At 40.5% G+C, this 18427-nt stretch overlaps 2 protein-coding genes across 3 annotated transcripts in view; both read left to right on the forward strand.

Moving 5' to 3' along the window:
• The window catches only part of LOC117430683 (connector enhancer of kinase suppressor of ras 2-like), a 108522-nt gene extending 96829 nt beyond the window's left edge, over nucleotides 1-11693 (forward strand). For both annotated transcript variants that reach the window (XM_034903090.2, XM_034903091.2), the window contains 5 exons: nucleotides 3798-3868; nucleotides 4094-4194; nucleotides 4579-5089; nucleotides 5267-5484; nucleotides 6763-11693. In XM_034903090.2, the coding sequence (XP_034758981.2) occupies nucleotides 3798-3868; nucleotides 4094-4194; nucleotides 4579-5089; nucleotides 5267-5484; nucleotides 6763-6981 (1120 nt within the window). In that variant the 3' untranslated portion in view covers nucleotides 6982-11693. The remainder of the gene's footprint in view (nucleotides 1-3797; nucleotides 3869-4093; nucleotides 4195-4578; nucleotides 5090-5266; nucleotides 5485-6762) is intronic.
• Nucleotides 11694-12732: 1039 nt separating this feature from the next.
• Nucleotides 12733-18089, forward strand: LOC117430481 (MICOS complex subunit MIC27). The gene is made up of 9 exons (XM_034050543.3): nucleotides 12733-13009; nucleotides 13699-13800; nucleotides 14126-14245; nucleotides 15135-15189; nucleotides 15282-15380; nucleotides 15645-15736; nucleotides 16035-16145; nucleotides 16871-17255; nucleotides 17559-18089. The coding sequence occupies exons 1-9, from the start codon at nucleotides 12998-13000 to the stop codon at nucleotides 17654-17656; spliced, it is 1074 nt and encodes a 357-aa protein (XP_033906434.3). The 5' UTR covers nucleotides 12733-12997; the 3' UTR covers nucleotides 17657-18089.
• The last annotated feature ends 338 nt before the right edge of the window (nucleotides 18090-18427 follow it).

An 18427-nucleotide genomic window follows, 5' to 3' on the forward strand; every position in this document is an offset into this window, starting at 1 on the left:
TTCCACCCTGTTGGTGGTATGACAGTTCTGGTTTGCACTGAAAGGGGGGTATAAAGTTATAATAAAAACATTTTATATGAAGATATTTTTAAAGGATGGCACACATGTTGTATCTAGGGATTTTAGGCTGCAGTGTACTGTAAGGGAGCCTGCAACCATCAGTCCCACCTCTCAAAGTTATTACTAAGCTGCTGCAGCTGGAGAGTCATCTAGTGTTCTCAAGTGATCTGGAAGGTGGGAGGCGTCTGTAGGAAGGGGAAAAGCCGAGAAGAAAACTAGGAGGGAGTGCTCGAGTGAGCGAGGGTCATTAATATTAAATACAAAAATAAAACAAACAAAAAAACCTGAAACACAATTTGTAAATCCCCAGAAAATTGACTCAATAAATAAATAAATACATAAATAAATAAATGAAAGTCAGCTTTCGGGAGAGAATAGCACCTAGCAGCAGTTACAACACACAAATAACATCACTTTAAATGCTTTTTATGTACGTCCAATTTGTTGGTCACATGGGAAGCCATTTGGCGTCTAAGCTTTCTACCTTACCTCACCACCCTGCGCCACACGTGAGCCTCCTCTGGAGAACCAGCTGTGGTTGTTTCAAAATGTACTCTGCATTCAGTGCTTGTAAATAGGACAATTAACTTTTGCTTTTCTATACAGTAAAGTACGACAGCTCGTGGAGGCCAATGGAAAGAAAAAACAAATCATGAGATAATTTACCGCAATATCTCGATATTCCAATTCCATTATGTCATGTTCATAAGATAATTTATCCTAGGATCTCAGTGGGGATAAAAAAAAAATACTTCTACATTAAAAAGTAAACTAAGAACAACCTAAATGAGCAAGGACCTTGTTTGAAGTCTTTACAAGTTGGTCACAAGTACAGATAACAAGACAGAACCCTTGGACTTACTACCTCTGTGTCTGTGGGGGGAAAAAAAAATGACAAAATAGGTAGCAAGAGTGTCAGAAATAAAATTCCCTGTTGAGACACTGTTGCGTTTTTAGTTCCTGTGCTGTCACAGCCTGGTTCACAGAGATGAATTGCCACTGCAGGCTGGGAACTAAAATAGACCCCTGGAAGCAGATGTGGGCAGACACTGCAGAAACAGGAATGGTAAGGGAAGGGTCACTGTCTGCACATGGCCAGGCAGTAGCTGCAGCCAGGCCAGCTGAAGTCAGAAAAAAAGAATGCTTACTCCCCCCGCACTGTCCCCCGTCCTTAACATAATACTTTAGTGTAGAAAGAAAAAAGTAGGTTGAAGGCATCATCAAGCTTCGTGACTGTCACAGGGAAGCATCGTAGTTTGCTTGCTGTGATCTGAAGCAGGCTTGTTGCCGCGCTGCGGAAAGACAAGGGGAGGCCAGCTAAGAATTTAACAGAGCAGAATGTTCCTGCTTTAGAGTACAGCTCACATACAGAGACATGTGCTAGCCTTCCATGCATAATGCAGCTGCTTGTTCCTGTTTGTCTGCAGATATTTATTCTCCCCTTGTGACTATAATGTCGTATCGATATGCAGCGGTCGCACTGGAGCTAAAGTGCAGTCGTAAATTTGCATAAACAAATGCACCTACATTTTTTATGTCTGATCGGTGAGGCTTCATTTGTTCAATGATAACATTTCTAGTTAAGGTAGTTTACAGTGTAGCTGTAAACTAAAAACAACATCTTTCCCGACAGCAAAAAATTTCCGAGACAGTTCTGTAAGAATCAGAATGTATTTAGCCTTCTGTCTGACTAATGTGAACAGTATAGCTACACAGAACTGGGCTGGTATACTATCATTCCTGCTCTGATTACAAAGAAAGAAAGAAAGAAAGAAAGAAAGAAAGAAAGAAAGAAAGAAATCTTTCTGGTCAGCACTTCTATGGCTCTGCACATCTACATTTTTTGTCTCATTGCTTCCTTCTCTTGCTCCATTATTTATGGGTTTCTTTTCATTGTTTTGTTGCATTATGAACTCCTGGATGATCAAAAATTCCCTTTGTTCTGACTCCCATAGAGAAAGATGGGAAAAGCCAAAAGGTGCGGAGTTGTAGCAATACAAATGTTACATTAAAACGCAGTTCCTCGGTTCACTTCTGGATAGCGTTCCATAGTTGATCCTTCTGAGCACGTACCAGTCAATGGGGACAGTCCAGGTTCTTTACATTACCCTCGTTTTAACGGGGCAAGAAGCTTCTTCAGTTCTGAGGGTTCAATCGCTAAGACAGCAGAATTGTTATCATAGCGAAATGAAATGTACTTCAGTAGCAAGTGTTACTATGTATAGTTTGTAAGTGCTCTGCATCTGTCCCGTCCAAACCATGTGCATGTTCATATCAATTTTTCATATTTTCAAAATGAACAGCATACTTTGAAAACATAGCTTTCCAATCGCTGTGTTGCTTAATCTTTTAATGTGTTTTCTGGTTGCCTCTGGTGACTGGAGCTGCCTCTCTTACTTACCAATAGCCATCAGTACAAATATGTGTTTGTCTTAGTGGCTTAAAGGAGTGCTCAGCAAGGTTTTCAGATCCCTGGTCTTACACCTCATCAGCATGAGCAACATTACCCATGGTTCCCTTCTTCTGTTGAATGCCTTTTGGTTCTTTGCTTGCTTTTCTAAATGTAATTGGGATGTAAGTTTAATGTGTCTAACCCCCTTTAAGCAGTATTTTTTACAATAATCTGTTAATTTCAGTTACATTCACAGAATAGTCAGGAGCTTTTAATGTTAGTGTTATTCTGTGTGTTTTTTTGAGAACACGGAGGTCTTGCTTACCTTTATCAGTGTGGTAAATTGCTAAGGTTTTGACCATTTCCCTTAGCATGTTTTTGGCATGCTTTTCTGTTTTTTCTGGTATCCTGTTTTTCAGAAAAATAACATCTTTGTTTTTCATGCTGTCAGTAGGTTTTGAGGTTTTCTGTTGTGATTTTAAGATGTGATTGTCATCTCCTGTTGAACTAATTAGTTGAAGCAGTTCATGTAACCAGCTACATATGTGATCAATTGCAGACATGAGAAAACGTCAATATATTCTTAACCATATTGATTGCCATTGTCATCTTATCAAGACGCCATTCCTTGGCTTATTTATTTGAAGCGCTGATACTGTGTATTAGATTCATTGTTATATACAAATAGCTTTCATTCCTTATGTGTGGTTTATCTACAGCGTCACAGCTACAGCTTGGTTTATAAATTAATGAATGTAATACAGTGATGGGAGTAACAGAAAAATTCCATTGTTTTTAGTGGGAAACATACTTCACAAAGTATTTTGTCTACTTTTTACACAAATATTTCATTTAACACATTAAGTAGTGTGGTGTTCACCTTTTCTTTTGCTGTGCCAGGTTGATGATTGTCACAGACGAGGGATGACTCAGATCAGTTATAGATCAACTCACACTGTTCACACAGGCACACAGGAAATTAAGTTGTTTTTTTTTGAGAAATGATTCTGCCGAGAAATGAAGTCTTTTATTTTACCATTAACCCGAGATACATTGGTTTTATTCAGAAACACCTACACAACTGTTTGAGAAATGATGCATACATACAAACAGTGTTTAAAAAAATACCCACAATGTTCTAGAATGTAGTATGGAGAAAAAATGCAGTTTGTTAGATCAACTTGTAGGATGGGCACACAACCTTTGAAGATAATGCCTTCTGATTACATTTTGTTTGTTTGGAACATTGAGCGTGGCTGCAGGCATTCCATGTCTTTAAAGGGAGTTTGGAATGTATTATGCATTGCTGTACTGAAGTGCTGGCATGTCCTGTTTATTCTGACAGGTGGATGAATCGCCTGGGACTCGCGGCTATCGGCTACACACCTGATGACAAGGTACCTCGACCTGATGAAGGTAGGTGTGAGCTTGTCTAGTTATCTTTTTTTAATTAATAGCAAGGGGAATGTACAAAATACAGGGCACAATGCAGTGCTAGTTAGAGGCTTAAAATACACAATTATATTGGATCCTATTCACAAAACTTTAAGGAAATATTTAGCATGATTACTACTTAGGCCGTATCAGTGCTTCTTACTCTTAGTAGAGAATGCTGATTGAAGTCTTCTTTTGGGGTTCCAGACTACTGGAGTGAAAGTGACCAGGACGACATTGATGGCTCCCTCACCCTGAAACAGGAAGGTCCTTCCTCCACGTGTGACACCTACCATCGGACCCCCTCCGTGAGTACCACACCCTTAAACACCCAGCCTGGACACTATGCAATTACACGAAGATACCAAAAACTTGAGCTCATTAAAAACAGATTATTAAATAGTTACATGGTGATACATGGGGACTTCCTGGTTGCCCTGGTAACTAAATACTGTCTCAGGCCTACTGTGTTGTCTGTGTAGTCTGTTCAAGATACACTGAGCCGGGAGGTGAAGGTGCACAGCTTTGGAAAGGCAACAGTTAACTTAAAAGTGAATTGATTTGCAATTACTTTTTAGTGAGCAAAAAACATGTTAATTAAAAGAAACTGAGCTGCTTTAAAGCAGTTCCTGGGGATATGGAAAAACTGAACAAAATAAATAACAGCAGCAGCTTTGTCTCCTGTTTCCCAGGTGAACTCCTCCAGCCCGTTCCCAGAGCCCAAACATGGGCGGCACTTCTCAAGCGAGTCGACCTACTCTCAGTCGTCGGCAGAGGACTCCCGTCAGGACCCCACGGGCAGCACGCACTCCTCAGGCTGTCGGTCCTCGTACCGCGAGCGGCGCTCCTGGCAGGACCTGATCGAGACCCCGCTCACCAGCTCCGGGCTTCACTTCCTGCAGACGGTGCCCTCTGACCCCGAGTACACTGGCGGCCGGCCGGGTATGTCCCCCGAGCGGCGGAGACAGGCCACCCTGCCCGTGCAGCGGCGCCACCACACAGACCGCGACGGGCCCTTCCCGCTGGTGGGGTGTGAACGAAGCTTCAATCCCCACCGGCGGGCGCACAAGCAACGCAGCCAGAGCCTGCCACGCAACCGCGACGCACGGTGCAAGGGCAGCGTGCGCCCAGCGGGGCTCTCCGAGGAGAAATCAGAGGACGAAGAGATTGAGTTTCGCAAGCAGAATGGATCCAGTAAAGAAGGTGTGTACACAATGTGAATGTTTTATACTCATTTAAGCTCCAAGCATGACTTGTAACTGAGCTTGTCATTAGTATATTTGTTGAGGTGCAATTAAACTATTAGAGGGAACAGAAGAGTTTTCAGAATTCCAGTGCTAACCCTAACCTGAGCCTCTTCTCTGTGTGTGTGTGTTTCAGAGGGCCAGTGGGAGGAGCGGGAGAGAGACAGGGAGCAGGAGAGCCGCGACGGGCTGCAGGAGCTCTATAAGACCCTGGAGCAGGCCAGCCTGTCCGCCTTCGGGGAGCAGCGGCCATCCACCAAGCAGGAGTTCCGGCGCTCGTTCAATAAGAGGTGCAACGACCCCGTCATCAACGAGAAGCTGCACCGGATCAGGGCTCTGCGCAGCACGCTCAAGGTAGGACCAGCTAAACCACACTTTCATTAACACACACTTGTGGGCTTTGCATCGGCCATATCTTTAAACAGTCGATAGACACCATTGATACACACACAGCACAGCCAAAATAAACCTCTTAAGGGTCTGGTGATGTAGAGATTAGACTCTTAGAAAATACTGGGCCAGTGCAGTTAACCACTTGAGCAAAACTTACGTCCATCAGCCTTATGTGGTGAAACAAAGTGTGCCAGCAGAGTTGCACGGCAATTGTTACATGATTTGGCAGCATCCTCATCAATATATATATATATGTTGTAGTTTTAGGAAATTACAAATGGATTTCTGTAAGCTGCAGATTTGTTTCTGTTTTTCTATTCTTTCAAAATGTATCGTATCTAAAGAAAGACAACGGGGTCTATTCAGTTGATCTCAATGTCGGTATCTAATTACTGCCACCATATACATCATTCAAATAGAAAGCTTCATATTTTCAAACACTGTGGGGTGTTTGATTTTCATAACCTTGGAACCGTTATACATTATTGATACGGCATTTAGACTCAACTCTGAAAATAAAATCTATTCAGGGGCTCCCGAGTGGTGCATCCGGTAAAGGCACTCTGCGTGGAGTGCAGGATGTGCCCTATAGCCAGGAGGTCGTCGGTTCGAGTCCAGGCTATTCCACTGCCAACCGTGGACGAGAGTTCCCAAGGGGCGGCGCACAATTGGCCTGTAAGCTGCCCAGAGCTGTGTTGTCCTCCGACACTGTAGCTCTGGGCTGGCTATATGGCAGGCCTGCAGAGTGAAAAGATGCAGTCAGCTGACGGGACACGTTTCAAAGGACAGTGTGCGTTCGTCTTTGCCGCTCCCAAGTCAGCACAGGGGTGGTAGCAGTGAGCTGAGCCTAAAATAATACAATTGGCTATTTAAAAATTGGGAGAAAAAAAAAAAAAAAGAAAACGTTTTCAGTGCCTTATTAAGTACACAGAGAAGGAACAAATTAAATTTGTCTACTTGGACTTAGAATTCTGATCAATTGATTACAGGTCACTGATAAAGACTTTTCATTGAAACATATGTCTAAGTGTATTACTGGTTTTCTTTTAGTACCAGTAACTGTATCTACCTTGAGGTAACTACAAACTCTTAGTGAGCTGTGCCGCAGCAGTTTTCATCAACATGACATCTCGTTGACTTTAGATCTGCCTGGGAATCCCCCCCCCCCCCCAGTATGTAGTTTCTGCAGCGCTGTGTGGGAGCGACCACCAAACACTTATTTAACTTTTTGTTTTTAAGGCGAAGGAGGGCGACCTGGGCGTGATTAACCACCTTCTTGACGACCCCAACCTGACCTCGAAGAAGTTCAAGGAGTGGAAGCAGAGGCACCACGAGCTGTTCATGGACATTTGTGAGTTCAGCTCGGGGCCCAGCAAGCCTCAAAACGGAGCCTCCGAACTGTCGGCCCTGGCTCCCCTCATGACACACACCCACTCCTTCATCGAGACGCACGTCTGAGACACAAGGGGGCGCTGTGGAGCCTGCTGGCAGTTCCTGAAGAACACAATCAACTCCCTGCCCTCCTTCAGCCTCACCCTTAAAGAGACACTCCCAAACCCCATACCCACCCGACCCCAACAACCAACCAACCAACCACTGTAATATTTGTAAATAATGTATTCAAAACTAAAAGTTATCCTGTAAATACATTGGATGAAAGAGAATAGTGCCACAGGATGCCTAATACATGCATGAAGAGAAAGTATTATCCTTATGTTTTCTTCTTAACAAAAAAAAAAAAAGCAAACAGAAAAAATATTTTAGTTGTGCTGTTGTGGAGCACTGTGTGCATTTTTATTTAATTTTATTCATTTTTTAATTTAATTTAATTTTAGGCGATACACAAGAGGCAATGTAGCAGCATTATTGATGGGGATTCTCTCCTACCAGTACTAAAGCTTATAGTGCAACTGCTCTCATAAACTGCCCACAGATTTTTATATATATATTTATATAATTATTATTATTACTATTATTATTATTATAATTAATTGTATTTAAGCGATAGATTAAAGGTAACCCAATAGTAGGATCTAGGGGCGTCTACCGAATCACTAATGGAGGGGACCCCGAAGAACCCTTATGTTTAACTCTTTACCGGCTAGACAGTTTTCTGAAAAAACTACATGCATGACATTCAAACATGCACTGGGAAAGTGTAACGATTCGCATAAAGCAGCTACTAAATAAATCATTTAAAACTGTGAATAAAATCCTTGTGAATGCAATCTTCAGATTCTGGCTATTCAGAATCCAAAAAAAAGGGGAAAGAAACGCTTGCTTGAATCATCTCCGTTGCTTCAGTCACAAGCCAGTATTGCTTAGGAAGACATTCCTAGCTCTGAGCTGAACTCAGGTTTTTGTTCTATTCTGTTTCTGTTCTGTTCAAGCACCTTTATGTCAACTATTGGCTTACATTCATACAGCATTAGCATACTGTTGAGCGCATTACAGTCCCTATGCATTTGACAACAAGCTCATGCTTCATGAATGCGCCCCAGTACAGCTTCACTTCTCACTAAGCTCCTTCAGACCTCGGAAGGCAGCTCCACTCTCCAGCTGAAATGAACTGAAGTAACTCCTTCTTGTTTTGTTTTTAAGGGAGAACTGAAACACAAGCAGCTCCCCATCACAGCTAATATACCCTATCCTCACATTGCCCTCCGTAGAGTGGGTGCTGAGCTGCCAGCCTACTCCTCCAAATTCAGACTGTACTTGAGCGCAGTGACCCAGGTATCAAACTCATTGAACTCAACGAGAACCATTGGTAGCAAATCATATTAACTCCTCATCAGTTCTTTTAAGACAATTTAAATACCGTTATCCCAATTTTAGATTAATAATGAGACTCTCCGAGTCATTGTTATAATTAGAATATATTCCCATAGCGTATACAGCCTTCATTAAAGGGAAGGCCAGAGAAAGTGTGCCATACAAACCTCTGGACAACAGAAATTAGCCGGTGTTCATACTGATGGTTCAAGTGAAACGTACTTTGGAGAAGTGTTTCAAATTATTTAGCTTGTATAGAAAACGTTTTTTTTTAAGACAAAGCTAATAAATGATTGTAGTAAATTATCTTGAATTCATTGCTAAATTCTTATTGAAAGAACAGTTCTTCACAGGAAAAGCGTGTTTGAAGTAATTAACAACAGCCACATTCAAGCCCTTTGTCTGGCTGTTAGGGGAAATGAACATCACTCAAGGGTGTTTAAAAATCAAACAAAACTTGACTTCATTACCAAGATACCTTTGTTGTCTTCATCATGACTTTGTTAAGTGCCACGACTACCTTGTAAAGAATATTGAGGCCCCAGAAAGAGGTAAAACACAGACTTGTGTGTTGGCTGCTGAAAGAGTTGCTTACCTCGGTTTCTGTCCAGCCCAGTCGTACATCTGGTAGTGACATTGTTAGTGGGTTTGAAGCTTCCTTCTGCATTGCTGTTGGGTTCTACATGCAGTATGTGATGAGTGCAAAGAGCTCATACAGTGTAGCAGCGCACTGGCCCCGTACAGCAGCTTCATCTTCTTTACACCCTGCTCTAAGACAGTCACCACACACAGTACCATCCCATATCTCCCAGCTGCTCGAACGATGAGCTCCACAGCTGTGTCCGTTCAGCTTGCATTGAGCAGGCAGTTAGGTACAGGCACAAGGCCATGCGCATCTCCTCCAAAAGAAGCCATTTAACCCAAAGACAAAGTAGTATTTCTACAGTGCACAGCATGTACACCAGCTAATAGGTGATTGTGCCATACTGTCATTCTAACCACACAATCAGATTTCAAACATTAAAAGTGAACTGAGACAATGTGTACAAAAATGTACCATAGAATTGGGCTTATTTCATTTCGGTCTTGAAAGCAAAGTGCAATGCTACTACTCTACAATGAGATTTTAATATCGGTTATGTTTTAACACAAAAAAAAACTTTCTTCTTCCATAAATCTTACCAGTGGTTGTGGTTTTGAAAGAAACACATTGTAGTGAGCTGGATGGAAGTGGAATGAAATTCAGTTGTCAGCTACAATCACTTTAATATCTTAAATGAGAAAGACTTCTAGTCAAAAGGCTTGTCAAGCTTTCATTTAGTAGTATTACATATTGTACCATTGAGTGGTTTCATGTAGCATCAAGGAATCATGTTGCTGAGTTCAGTTCAGTTCAAGCGTGCTGGGGTGTGCATCACCCGATTATGCAATGGAAGAGAAAGAGTGAGAACCTTTCAACAATGTAAACTAAACCAGAATGGGCTTCTAACACTGTCCTTTGAGCCACACAGGCTGACCAAATATTGAATGTGCATCAGTAATAATCCTGGTAGGCTGGCCATTATATTCTCGTTGTAGTCTCTAGCATCTATAAGTATAATGAGGTTTTATGTGTAAGGTACTAATACACTGAATGCTGAATGTATTGAAAATGATGTAAAGATTTTATTAGTGAGTCACAGAAATGACCATCCACACAAATTTAAACCACACTTAAATCTGAATTTAACCATCCTTTATAATAAAAAAAAGATGACAGTGAACTTCAAGATGTTGATAGTAATGCCAAGTCCAACCTATTCTGTTTTATTTTTTATTTTTTTATTACAGTGCAATATTATTTATTTATTTTTTTTCACGGTTATGTTTCAGCCTAGTTGTGCAGAAATGAAAATTACTCCTGTGGTTTGTGATGGAAATCTTCCAGTGGGAAGAACCAGAGGCAAATGATGTATTACCCTATGTGTTACCGAGTGCCAGTAATGCAAAAGATGTTATACCACATGTCATGACTAATGTATTTCACCGCACATTTTGTGACGTCAGTAATAGAATATGCTGGATCTACGAGGTTGCTGTGCAGGCAGGTAGTTAAAATTGACGACAATGGTGCTACTGCAAGCTATCTGAATTTGAAAAGCATTTCAATCCAGCATCATGCGGCAGCTTTGAATATCTTTTAAAAGAAAACTGATGTAGAAATGACCCCTTTGAAGGGCTGATGAACCTTAATACACCAGAACAACTATGTAGTGACCAAAAACTGGAAATTGAATCAAAAATGACATGTGGTAAAAAGATGAATGCATGGGCTGTTGGAAGATTTTATCCCACTTGGGGCAGATAGCGGTTATGCAATTATGGGAGCTCATTGGCCCTGTTCAAAGAAGCTTGAGGAGTTTATACATATGTGTCAAAATATTATAAAACACCAAATATTTCTTACTGGAACTGCAGTATAGACACTTTCCCTGGGACACCCAAACTGTGGGTCCAATATTTGTTTGACAAGGCTGTGAAGGCAGTTTCCCCAGCACTGCCATGCACACTATCTGATCTGACCCTCAAGATGCTGTATGCTTCCATGCTGTGACTGCCTGCTGGGCCCAGCCTTTAACTGGGAGGAAAAGTGGGTCATTTCCCCGGGGAGGCATTTAGCTGTAAGGGAAAATAACATACAGGACTGTCTAGTTTATTACACCACTGCCAGCCACTTGGTTGTTAATCATTTGTCTTTATGGATGGGTGTTGCAGAATATATTGGTAAACACTTGAACATTTTCATGAATTAATATGCTCTGCTCACAAAATCAGTTTGGAAACAGACATAAATCTGAGTCAAGAGCAGCTGTGGGTTATTTAACAGCATGCCTTGGAGTTAGAAGTGGAGTGCATTCTCTATAAAACCAATCCCACTGTTAATTAGTGACTCTTTCTGGGAGAAGTAGGACTGAAGCATTTGCAGCAACCCCCAGTACGCTGACACAAAAAGTTTATTTGAGGCTGGAACTGGCACTGCCAAGATATATTTCTGAGACTTTTAGTTTCATCACGGAATTACTCTTCATCTATAACAGAAATCATTTGCCAGTTGAATTGCTGTATGTTGTGACTTATTCCACCATGCTATTTCTTCTCTTTACAAGAATTATAGATTTTCATTTTAGGCACAGACTGTCACATTGTCTCTTTCTTTTCATGTGTCTCAAACTTAAGAAAACTGTACGAATGGGATTCCACTGTGTGTTATTTTCGGGGTGTATACCCCATGGTACATTGCACAGATGTGTAAGATGTAAGTTGCACTGCGACATTAAAAAAAGGAACATATTGCTCTTTTTTCAAAGATATTATTAACTGTTATTCTGTACATTGACTGATTTAAAAAAAAAAGAAAATTACATTTATTCTTCCTAAAAATTCAAAGTAGCCTTTTTTTGGTTTCAGAAATATATATAAAAAAAAAGATTGTAAAACTTCAGTTGTAAAACTTTGACTTTAATAAACTGAATTCTCTGCACTAAAAATTGATCACATACTTATTGTCTAAAACATTTGCTGCATCTTTTAATTTGATCCCTTGTTCTTTTCTTTTTTCTTCATGCTTTTGTTTTCTGCACACAACTCATCTGGTAAAACTACAGCAACTTTAGATGGTCTACTCTCATACCTGCTGTCTTGTCCATTGTGACTGAAACTGACATGTAACTGGGAGATGGTATAGAGAATATATAAATGTAGAAGGCATGCAATCTCCTGTAACATTGTAGGTAACACCAGTGGATCTGGTTGCAAAATATCTCAAAGTAGATCAATTGAGTAGAAGCATGGTAGCTGCAGTGTACACATCATGCATGTCATCACAGTTTGAAAAAAAGGATGGCTGAGTGATCTGAGTCTTTGCTTTAGAATGAAACTGATTAACTGCAGGCTCTCCAGGTGGAAGCGTGTGTGTCTGCTGAATAATGACACTGTCCTTTTTTAGCAGAAAGTAGGCTACCCTGGATTCAAATCCATGCTTCACTTTCTAAAGTGTAAAATAAAATAAACCCTGGAGGTGATAGCGCAGCCTGGATCGTCCCTGCTTAGAAGCATAGGACACCTGATCAGTAGGGGTTGCTATGAGGTGAACTTTCCCCAGCCACTTTTTCTTCCCAACCAGTGGGAACGGAAAAGCCAATGCAGCGATGTTGAATTAGATTCAAGTGAATGTTTTCAGTTTTTGGTGTTAGCTTGATTCCGTATTGGGGTAGTGAGTGCAGTTTTGTGTTTTCAGTAGGTTTTCTACTAGGTGTAAATATTAGTAATGCTTTGATTATGATCACTTTAAAGATAGATATGGATAGATTGCTGGAAGAATTGCCATTTCCTGTTACTTTATTGCCACCTAGTGGGCGACAATAAAAATACAAATAATAAAAGAAAGGCTTTGCAGGCCATTTCAAATTCAATTTGGCCGTTGCGTGCTTCTCAGCTAACTGAAATACAAAATTAAAATTAAATGGTTTAATTTTGCTTTTAACATCAGAGCGAATGGGAATAAGCTAGTACATCAAAGTCAGTTTCTACATCTCGGTGCCTGATGAAAGGACTTGCAGCAGCACGAAAGCTTATTTATTTATTAATTTGTTTAGCCCCCTAAGAATTTTGTCCTTCGTGTCGGCCGGTAGTGAGTCTGACGTTGGAGTGGGAGGGACTGACCATGTCTGCCAAGGTGAGTGACAAATGATCGGTTTTTTTACTGTGACTGAATTTAGTTAACTCAACTAAATTAACTTATTTCGTTAAATTAAATATTACCATCATGGAAACTAAAATAAATGTGTCCAGTATATTGCATTAAAAAAACCAAGGCAGACAGCGAGTTCATGCACGCATGACTGTTTATCTCATGAGTTTATCTGCTTCATGAGTTCATAGAAAAACGAAATAACATAAAGTGGTACATTTATATGTATAACGTCTGTAAGCGTTTATTTATATTGTGAGCAGGACGTCACGTTATCATAGATATTGTCGATTTGACAAACGTCTACAGCCCACCTGATACCGAAACATTTTTTAAAACTGCGTTATTATTATGAACTCGATTTTATTTAGGGCACTCACGGACAATCTCGATGTGTTATCCATTTACAAATCAGGAGATGTAATACAGAAAATTAAGCAGCAGGGTTATTGCATTCAGGTTTAATATGTATGATGAACCCATGCACATGCCCTCAAAGAAAGTGACATTAAGCAGCTATGTGGATGAAAGGGTTAACGTGTAGTTTTAGAAAGCTGCTTTGGGACTATGTCTGCAAAACAATGGAATATTGGAATGGAAAAAAAACATACAAATGAGCCTGTGCACAAATATCGCATTTTTCATACTTGTATATTTCTTTTGGTCTGTTGTAGGCTTTGAAGCTGGCAGCAATCCCAGCAGTGCTGGGGTTAGCATCCTTTCGGGTGTATGCGGTGAAGGAGGGAAAACACAATGGGAGCATCACACCTGAACAGGTAAAGATGGAGTACAGCTATTCATTGAAACGTTGACAGAGGGAAGTGGGCACAAGTCTGCTATGAACCATATTATTGCATTGTATAGACCTGTGAAATGAGTAGAAGCTGGGGACCCCAGCCCCTACTTAGAAGAAACGATTGCATCTCATCCGTGTTTTAAATTAAAACATATGAAGAAGGTTTTAATAAACTGTACTTGTACAAACAAGGCTTCTGCACACTCTGTGCATAACATCGCAATCGCAAATCTAAAGTCATCCGTAAAAGAATGTAGGAATATAAAAACGAGTTTCTCACGCCACATTTTCCTTCCCATCTCCAGCTCTCCATTTACTCCCCTCCGACTGTGAAGCTGAAGTATGTGGAGGAGCAGCCGGGTCGTCTGCAGGGTGGTTTTTCAGTGGTGAGGGAGACGATCCACCCCTTTGTCCAGAGGGTGAAGGTATGAAATATGCATTCCTTCTGAAGAGACCATTCAAGCATTACCGGGACCTAACTTCTGGTTGTTGTTCATGTTCTTGTGCACCTGTTTTTGTAAGCCTTCAATTTTGGTAAAAGTTCTGCTCCTCTATTGTGACAAACTTGAGTTCCTGGAAGAGGGGCACATCTCAAAAATAGTGCCAAGCTACCACTGTTTAATTAATTTTATTTAATTCCGGCCTTTGAATCGGACAGCCAGCTGGAGAACAGAATAAGAATAATATGCAGATACTCCATTCCAGAGCTGGTGCGATTTGTTGAAGTCGAATAATTATACGTCTCTGCATTGTAACAGGAGGCACCATTCTCAGACATACTGCTTTTCACTAATAACTGCAGGAAATGAATATAAACAATGACAGTTTTACCACACTCTTGTTTACTTTTTGGTAACCTAGCTTTCTGTATTTCCATATACCCCAGAGACCAGGCAAATTAGCACCTGTCGGTTTTGTTTATAAAGTATCTCTGTCACTCTGAAGCTCTCCAAACCCATTTCTGGTTGATTAAACTCCCCTCCCTCTGCAATGAGAATGGTTGGTACAATATTCACAATGAAGATTAAGGAAGTACATAAGGCTGCCCATCATAATTTCACCTTTAAGCAAAACAAGTCAAGTCTAGACCTAGACAGTGAGGATAATTCTGTCTTTGTGTCCTTGGCCTCTGATAAAGTCTTCCAACAAAGGTTACAATGCTATTTTAAACAGTGGTTACTTGACTCAGAACTCATACCACGTAGGACCCCTAGAAAACAGCACAGCATTAAAACATGTATTTTAAATTAAATAAACCTTTTAGTGTTGTGCTGTGTTACATTATATCTAACTTTTCTTCTTTTGCTTCACTAGGGTGCCTATGCATCTGTCAGAAATGGAGCCATGAATGCTGTCCATTTTGGACAAGGTAAAAAAAGTAATCATTTTCAGTGCTTGTTTTATTCTTGATGAAGTCTGGTGCTGCCATGTAATGTTGTTGTTTGTATTTTTTTACTTTAGATACCTACATATACCTGAAGGACCCACCTCCTGGCTTTCTACCCAGAGTCAGTGTGATTTCAGTGTCTGGATTGGCTGGCCTGATCCTAGCAAGGAATGGTAATTGGATGAAATCCATAAACAAATGCATCCTGCTTGTCCCCAGGCTGTTAAGTGCTGGACACAAAGTTAGTAAATGATAAATCTGGCAAATACACTAATATACAGTGGCGTTCTCATTTGTAGAAAAGTGAGAAAAAAAAACTTTGCTGGCACCTTTACACACAGTGAATTACAACGATGCTTATACGCCAGACAGGATGCAAAGGAATGCAAGAAAGATCTCGGCATGTATTTTTCTTTCCTCTCTGTTTGACTACTCAGGGTCCCGGTTTAAGAAGGTGATGCTTCCATTGGGTCTTGCAGCTGTCGGAACATCTGTTTGTTACCCAGCACAGGCTGTGGCAGCTGTCAAGGTAACATGCATGTTCTGAAGTGGCAGGGGGTCTAGTTTGTATCTGAGACACATGGAATATGCTTTTGGTAGCTCATGCCCACAGTTGACCCCCTCCAGGAACAGGGCTGAAGTTCTTCACAGTGCCTTCTTCATTGGCTTCCAGAGGTCCATATTAGTCTTGTAGTATAGAAACTCCATTCACATCAATACGTTTGTGCCATAGTAGTTTCAGAACAATACATCTATGGAGAGAGATCAAGTCTCTCAGTCCATGAATGGTATGGAAAGATACTTTGAATTGTTTTGAAATTTGATAGGTCAGTGGGAAGAAGGTTTATGCTGTCGGTCACTGGGCCAATGGCGCAGTCAGTTCACTTTGGAAACCAAGTCCTGCTAAAGAAGCCCACGCCAAGCTACAGAGTCATGAGGTAATCTTTTATTTTGACTAATCTGTGTTTTACTGTTGAGTATTTTGTTACTGCAATATAAATTATGTCACCTGTTTAGAAGGTTATGCAATAGTATGGCTTTTAAAAAGAAAAGACAAAAAGGATACGAGCTACTGCTGGGTAAAACTACAGTACTTTCTGTTATGCTTTACCAGAAGTTTGCAATCTTGTTGGTATCTCTCACATCTGATACGAAAAACCTCACTGAGATATGAAGTCACAACAAGTCGGAGAACTGTAACTAGGCCTTTTCGTTCTATGGAGTTCTGTCACTTACATTTACAATGCAAACTATCTCAAATAAGGATTTACAATTTAAATAATGTATTTAAATTGGACATGTATATTTAAATGCTTGCTTTTCTTGATTTTGTAATTAAAGGCTTTATTTAATGTAGTAGTAGTCATCGTAGTCATAGCAGTATTTTTATAATTGTTATTATTAGTATTATTTTAATGAATATTATTTACTGAATGTTAAATTCCTGTGTGGTCTGATAAGCTTATTTAAAAAAAAAAAAAAACACATCTATATAAAGAGAAAAGTTATTCATGTTTGACAGTGGGCACACACCAATACAGACTTCACAAGCACACTTACAGACACACGTTTACACTAATAGCTTGGTGTTAGATTTTATCCTGCAACTTTCAGGCATCCTTTAGTCAAGTGTGTTAACTGTGTCCCTGTATTTGTACTGCAGTCTGCTTCAGTCCCTGTGAAAGTGCCCAACCCTGATGTAGTTAAAGGCTTCGACACCCCAGAGGTCAATGCTGTTCCCATGCCAGAGGTAGTCCCACATGTTCCTGAGGCTGTGCCAGATCATACCATTGAGACTGAAGTACTTTCAGCAGAGGAGGCAGCTCCACAAGACAACTTACCTGCTTCTGAGCCTGTTGATGCTGCTTTGTTTGAACCTGCTCCTGTCCTCAACGCTGCGCCTGCTGAACTACCTGCATCAACAGAGTCTTCTTCCCCTCCCGAGGCTGAACAGCCAGCCACCACTAAATCACATGAATCACTGTCTCAACAGAAAGAGCTGGAAGCCCTACCGGAGCCCAGCATACCAGTCTCTGCGACACCTACAGGTACACTGCTAATCTTATACTGAAAACACTGAGATACTGAAATCGTAATACTTACTAACACTTTAGAAGCGTATATCCTAATATTTTCTTTTTTTTACATAACTTCAGACACTTTAAACTAAAAGTCAAGTAGACATGTTTATCTTCATCATAAACTAATGACTTTTTAGTAGTTTTTACCTCTGCAAACATATGTAGCAAAATAACGATAGCTGAGTGATTTCCAGTTGCAAGAACCGGGTTGATTGATTGTTATGACTGTTGCAGGCTTTGAACTTGTACTTCACTCTCCTGCCTTTCCAGATCTTTCAGAGAAGCCCAAGTTCAGCCCTGACCCCTGCTTACTGGACCATGGGCAGTCGAACCCAGAAGATTCTGATATGTACAGCACCCGAAGCTGAAGCCAGCAGACAGTACAAGACAGGTTTAATGTCACCAAAAGCACTTACCCTGTCTGCACTTCTTGATTAGCCTACTGGAACTAAAGCTCCTGCTTTAAGACTTTAAGATCCCCCTGACTGCCTGTGTTGGTTTTATAACCCCCCCGTTAGATTAGATTTATATCTTGAACATTTGTAAGAATCTTGTAATTTTTCTAGGACTAGAGCTCTTTATAAACCAAGGCATCACACAAAGAGCTGCGCTTCAAAGATTTAAATTGCTATAATCTGCAGAATCTGTCAAATAAAACAAAAAAGGAGGGGTTGGAGCAGGGGTTCAGCAATGGGATACTTATATTTCTCCCCAAAACTGGTTCCAGTGTGCCTGTGTATGATGTTTTAAAAAATCACCCTGTAGGTCTACAAAACATTTAATAAAACAAATCTAATGGTTTCATTGCTAATTAGCGTTATTTTATACCATAAAATGAGTAAGTAGTTCATATTCACATCTGTACACTTTAAAATGCAGACGACTTTGTTCAGTACTGATATCCATATTGATTTAAAAAAGGTATTTGCAGAAAAATGTAGATATTAAGTAGACTCACAATTGGAGATTATTGGTGTAACTCATGCATTGCACTCCAGTCACGCAGTCTTAGAACCAGAGCCATCTGATCTGTACAGAACATTTAAAACAAGTTTCTGAACTGTAATTAAAGTAATTTACTATAAAATATGGTGTACCAGTAATGTTTGGATGGGGGTGTTGAATGGCACAGAAATCAA

Source organism: Acipenser ruthenus, chromosome 26, assembly GCF_902713425.1.
Source record: "Acipenser ruthenus chromosome 26, fAciRut3.2 maternal haplotype, whole genome shotgun sequence".
NCBI classification, from domain to species: domain Eukaryota; kingdom Metazoa; phylum Chordata; class Actinopteri; order Acipenseriformes; family Acipenseridae; genus Acipenser; species Acipenser ruthenus.